Source organism: Convolutriloba macropyga, chromosome 5, assembly GCF_964194025.1.
Source record: "Convolutriloba macropyga chromosome 5, txConMacr16.3, whole genome shotgun sequence".
NCBI lineage: Eukaryota > Metazoa > Xenacoelomorpha > Acoela > Convolutidae > Convolutriloba > Convolutriloba macropyga.
Genome location: NC_134472.1, coordinates 11,074,292 through 11,080,291, shown reverse-complemented (window position 1 = coordinate 11,080,291; position 6,000 = coordinate 11,074,292). Strand labels below are relative to the sequence as shown.

The 6,000-nt window shown below is 35.4% G+C and overlaps 1 protein-coding gene across 4 annotated transcripts in view; it reads right to left on the bottom strand.

The window, feature by feature from the left end:
- Positions 1–208: 208 nt before the first annotated feature.
- LOC142339789 (proton-gated ion channel subunit pbo-5-like) overlaps positions 209–6,000 on the bottom strand; it is a 49,129-nt gene continuing 43,337 nt past the window's right edge. For all 4 annotated transcript variants that reach the window (XM_075390054.1, XM_075390052.1, XM_075390055.1 and 1 more), the window contains exons 4-5: positions 2,330–2,725; positions 209–1,113 (exon numbers count right to left, since the gene is read on the bottom strand). In XM_075390054.1, coding sequence (XP_075246169.1) covers positions 758–1,113; positions 2,330–2,725 — 752 coding nt within the window. In that variant the 3' untranslated portion in view covers positions 209–757. The remainder of the gene's footprint in view (positions 1,114–2,329; positions 2,726–6,000) is intronic.

Sequence of the window (6,000 nt, the reverse complement as noted above, 5' to 3'; positions counted from 1 at the left end):
CAAGTTTTCGCCTAATATGCTATCCTCCAGTAACCATTGCTAGCCATGAACAAACAGAAAAAGCGGTAAAATCGATTCGTGGCAAGTTGAGCCTCAAAGCACAGAGGTGATTCTTCTTTTCATCATCACTTATTTACCCTACCAGATCCGTTTTGGCAAAAAAAACAGTTAGTAAACAATGTTTTTAGTCATATTAAAAGTAGTCTGAAATTTATAGTACATCACAAAACTTTGTAACAATTAACTGATTTCGGCATCTTCACAGCAATAATTTTTTTATGTGCAAAATACATCATCTGAAATCTGAGAAGAAGGTATCAGAACTTTACAAAAATTCATTTTATTTTACTCCATTATTTTTTTTCTAAACCGAACATGTCATTAAGATTCATTTTCCAAATAATTTGACTGTCAAATAACTTGGTTAACATAAAGGTGGTTATCAATACAACAGATCAACAATTTATGATTCTCATTTTGTCAGCAGGTTTTATTTTTCCACATGTAAAATGTTTGTTTTTATTCTCCCCACTTCGGTCAGGTAAGAATAAAAATAGTAGAACTGCACATCAATAAGGCTCCCGTTTGCTTTACTGACCATAATCACTCCATTAATTATGAATTTTGTCCCTCCAAATCTAACAATTTGTCGAAAGGGTACTTACCCTTCAGAGAAAGACCTTCCAATGCTCTGCCTAATTGGCACTATTTTAGTATTCTTAGAAAAAAATATTTTAACAAAATAAACGAGTTGCCATTAATAGAGAATCTGATTGGCGAAAAAAGCCAAGTTAGCAACAACCACAATCATATGAATGATGAGGAGAATTCTGTCAACTACCATAGCTAGGAATTTCCACCTCAAATGGTTGTTTTCTCTCTTTTGTTGCAACAGCTCACTGTTCCCGCGATAAGCATCTTCGTCTGGATCAGGAGGCAGTCCGTCAAATCTGTTATTCTCTGATTGTCTCTTGGCACCGAATGCCAAAAAATTGTTGGTCAGTTTCGAAGTGAATGGTTTCAGTCCAATCATTGCCACAAATTTGGATGCGATAAATTTTCGTAACCTTGGTCCCATCCATTTCCGCCAGCCTTTCTGGCTCAGTCCAAGAACTAGTAAGGAAAATGAAGAGCCCATTTAACTTTCAGAGATATGAAGTATCCCCTGGGCCAAAAGACCAAACAAACGACTAACAAAGGCTCAGTATGTTTGGTTTTCCATGTAAAGAACCATTCATATGTTCAGTTTGTTCTGTATGTTCTGCTTCAAACATTAAAAAAATGTCGGTATGTTCAGTCTGCGACGTAAAAAACGATTCGGTGCGTCTGTTTCTCAGATTCGGTAATTCGGTAATTAAATATATTTAAAGGTATTTAAATTTTGTGTTTATAATGGAGTCAAATGTTATGACAGTCTTCTTATCACAGGAGCTTTAAGAAACTTTACCTCTTGGAAACTTTTTTCATCAAAACAGGTGAAAACTGACTCACTTTCTTCTCTTACTTTACTCCACGATAAAACTAGGTAAACAAATTTGTTTTTTTTTGTTTTCAAATTGGATGCAGTTTAATAAATCACCCTGTATTATTATGAGAAATCTAGAACACATGTCATTTTCGAATAATTTTTTGTTGTCTCAGAACAAACATACCGGTGGTTTCTTACGCTAAACACCAAAACTACAGACCACTTCTTAAATTTGAAACCAAACATGCCGAACATTTCTTTTGTTTATTTAATACCGAAGATACCAACAATTTTCCAAAACCAATCGTTTTAAACCAAACATACCTACGATATCAAAGAAAAAATTCTAAGGGCTTTCTTCGTTTTATGTCAAAAATCATCACAAAAATTTTTTGAAACAAAGTGATAAAAATATCTCAAAATATTAACCTTGCCGGTTGAGCAGTTTTTGAAGCCATGATCATTGGAAAAATTGTGCCAAAATTGTGCATGCTGGTCACGGTGCCAAAAGAACAGCAATTTTTCCTCAAATAATATAGAAGGCAACATAATTCAGACAAGTGTTACTGGAAAAAAATTCAATGCAAAACAGTAAAATATTGTTAGAAATTCAATTTTTCAATAACGACCGAAACGAAATGATTCAAAAAAGCACGAAAGAAATTACTAATTTTTCCAAAAACGATTGTTTTAGGTTTGTCAATGCTGTTGTTAAAAACTGCGAGGTCTTTGTGACTGGCCAATAGTTGACTGTTATCTGAAAAATCTGCAGTAATCTGTTTAACATTAGGACCAAATTCTGTTTACTTTTTTCGAAGATTAAACCTACGAAAGAAATTGGAGTAAAGAGAAAAAGATAACCTATGACAGACTCCAAACACATGATGGCCATGTGAAGGGTGACTCCACTGACAAAGTAGAGCAGTAGGGGTATACTGGTAGAACTGGCTGGAAAGATGTCACTCATCGCAGATACAGCCACAATCTGAGCCAGAAGCATTGTCACACCAAATGACAATTTTTCTCCATCATCTGACGGAAGAAAAAATGCCAAACCAGATAGAAGATAAATGACTGTTACTGGGAAAACGATTGTAACAAGATAATAAAAAGGCTTCCTTCGAAAATGAACCTCGTAATCCATGACGTGTAGTCTTACTCTGCTACGTCGCACACGCAGCTCCTCTAAGTTCACGATTTCCCACTGGTCATTAGGACGGTAGTTGTGTGTCTTGTGTAAGGTAACATTGTTCTCTACTAAAACCATAAGTCGGAGTCTTTTAAGAGTATTTTCACACCCTATCTTACCGCTGAGTCAATTTCAGCACTGATTCAGAACTATAAAAAGGTCAGTTTTAGCACAGTCTCAAAGATGAAGTGAGCGACCCAAACCAGTTCTGATCAGACTGACAAGGGTGGTAAACCGACAGAGGTAAGCCGCGACCCGTAGGATTGACTTATCTGTTAGGACTACCCTAGTGATGAGTGAATTTCAAACTTGCAAGAATCTTGCCAGCTGATTCAAAACTTTGCAAGACTGTTGCAAGAATCTTGCAAGATGTCAATGCGGGCAGAAAAATAAATCAGGGCACTATTGTTTTAGAAAGCACCTTTGAAGCAAAATTTTGTTCAATAAACAGGTTACAAAGGTGAAATCCATGAAAAAAAATTTTCAGTCCTGATTCAAAATCCTGCAAGAATCTTGCAAGTTTTTCAATTCTGGAAAACTTTTCAGAGTATTTTTGGAAAATAAAACTAACTGAAAACCACAAGCTTTGCTTTTTACAAGAATTTTGATCAACATAACTGATTCTAATTAATTTTTTTACCGAAGTAGCTTTCGAATGTGGAGTCTTGCAAGATTTCGAATCCAAATACGATTTTCCAACAAACAATTAGGAACATTTTAAAACATCCCAAACCATCAGTTTTTAATGCAATTGATCTAATAAGCGACGAAAACAACCACCTTCAGCTTATTTCTCTCATTCTTTAATCAAAAGAAATGTTTATAGAGAAATCATTAGTCGGAATTTTTTATGATTGATTTTACTGGTATTTGAGGTGTCTTTTGTAGTCATAAAATGTGTTCGAATCAAAGTTTGCTCTAATTTTCTTCCTATTCAGTTGTCAGTGAACCTATTTGACGCCTTCAGTTGATAGATATTTGTGTTAATGGCAGTGAAGTTGCTTCATTCAAAAATTTCCTTGTGTTTTTGTTCTTCATTCTGTCAAGTTGTACAATAGTCTCATCTAAGAAAGTCCACCTCAACTTTGCGGGAAATCGACCGTTAATTTTTCTGTTAGTCTTGTTTATTAACTGATGTTTTTTTAATCAGGACACCACGTATTTTCATAAAACATATTTAGAACTTTTAAACTTGTAACTTTTTGTTCCTGCCCAATATTTGTAGTTCTCTTTTTGGCTTTTTTGCATACTGCCAGTAACCAGCCCCTTTTGATGTTCAAACGCGATCCAATTGAAAAGATGTAAACTTTTCAAGTAATAGCTTTGAATAGCTATGTATCAATCAAAAAATTGTCTGTCTGTATATTGTCTTTTAGTTCCAATTATTTTTGTTTGGCCTATATTTTTTGTTAGTGTGCGGTCCTATAAGTTTACCTCACTAAATTTCAGTACCCCTGGCCACCTAAGGAGTTATATAAAAACATTCTTTTGAAAATTTTAGGCAATATTTTCTTTGAAAATATTTTTCTAGGCTCAAGCAAAAATTCTTTCTTGCTGTCCTCAGTGCTATATCCCCAACATTCTTTGTGCCCCTTTTCTAGTGCATTTATATGTTTGTCTGTTTTTTATTCAGCGCGATAACCCCCGCCCTTGTTCATGACCCATTTGCACATTAGTCTTAGAATTATTTTTGCTTAAAAAGCCTAAGTAGAAAGTTCACGACGTGCAGGAAAATGGTAAAATTTCAGTAGCAAAAATATGCAGAGCATAAAATTTCAGTAGCAGAAATGATCGGAAAGTGTTCAAAAAAGCAAGAATGTTGGGGAACATATGCCACAAAAATTGTAGGAATGTTGGGGAAAAGAATTCTCTGCCGGTAAAATATTATAGGTCTGGGGAAAAAATTATGGTTCTTGGCTTTATTTTTTCAAAGCTCCAGAATTCCAAGATATATGCTCACAACACAGCATGTTCAAGTCGGTGGATGATTTTTTAGCAGTTATCAACTGAAACAAATATTTCAATCGGCTTTCAGAGCTCTTATTACTCAATGTCTTGAAAGACCCCTAACGAAACTGAATATATTTGTGAATTTGAAGAATATCAAATGAGCAGAGTAAAAAGATATAAATATATATATATATATATATATATATATATATATATATTTATATATATACCGAGCCTTGAGAATCGCACAACTGATTTCCATTGAGCACACACCTACACACACACACATACACACATTTATACACACACACCACGTATACACATACACATACCACACAAATACGTTTGTACATGTGCACATCTGAAAAACTTTTTTTTTCTCAATTTTTCTCTGCAAGTCGTTGATTAGATAGTGCAGACTATGGATTGATGGGGCCCTGATTAGATTTCTCAGACCGTAGTTCCCTAATGATCGATGAATATAAAAACTTGCAAGAATCTTGCAAGGCAATCTTGCAAGCGAATGCATACCGGTACCAAGATTCTTGCAAGAATATTGCAAGTTTTTCGATTCACTTGCAAGATTCTTGCAAGCTTTTCTATTCATCTTGCAAGCTTTTCAATTGATCTTGCAAGTAGTCTTACAAGATGAATAGGAAAGCTTGCAAGAGTCTTGCAGATGAATCGATAAGCTTGCAAGATTCTTGCAAGAATCTTGATACCCGTATGCATTCGCTTCCTGCAGCGCAATAGCCCCCCGCCCTTGTTCATGACCCATTCGCGCATTAGTCTTAACTATTTAGGGTCTTTTTAACTTTGGTGATTAGGTCAAGTGCGGCCTTATGGAGCTCAGTAATGGACTGGCTCTAGTCTTCAAAGAAGCTAAAGAGGCTCATGCACGAGCTAAGACAATTTATTGCTTCAGAAGTCTGCACCCTTTTTCCGATGAGCAGATTAAAAAGATATATACTCCGAGCCTTGAGAATCGCACAACTGATTTTCATTGAGGGCACACACCCACACACACACACGGGCACACACACCAGATATGCACATACACACATCCACAACACAGTTACGTTTGTAAATATGCATATCTGAAAAATATTTTTTTTTCTCAATTTTTCTCTGCAAGTCGTTGATTAGATCGTGCAGACTATGGATTGATGGTGCCCTGATTAGATTTCTCAGACTGTAGTTACCCTAGTGGTCGATGAATATAAAAACTTGCAAGAATCTTGGAAGGCAACCTTGCAATCGAATGCATACGGGTACCAAGATTCTTGCAAGAATATTGCAAATTTTTCGATTCACTTGCAAGAATCTTGCAAGCTTTTCTATTCTTCTTGCAAGCTTCTCAATTGATCTTGCAAGTAATCTTGCAAGATGAATA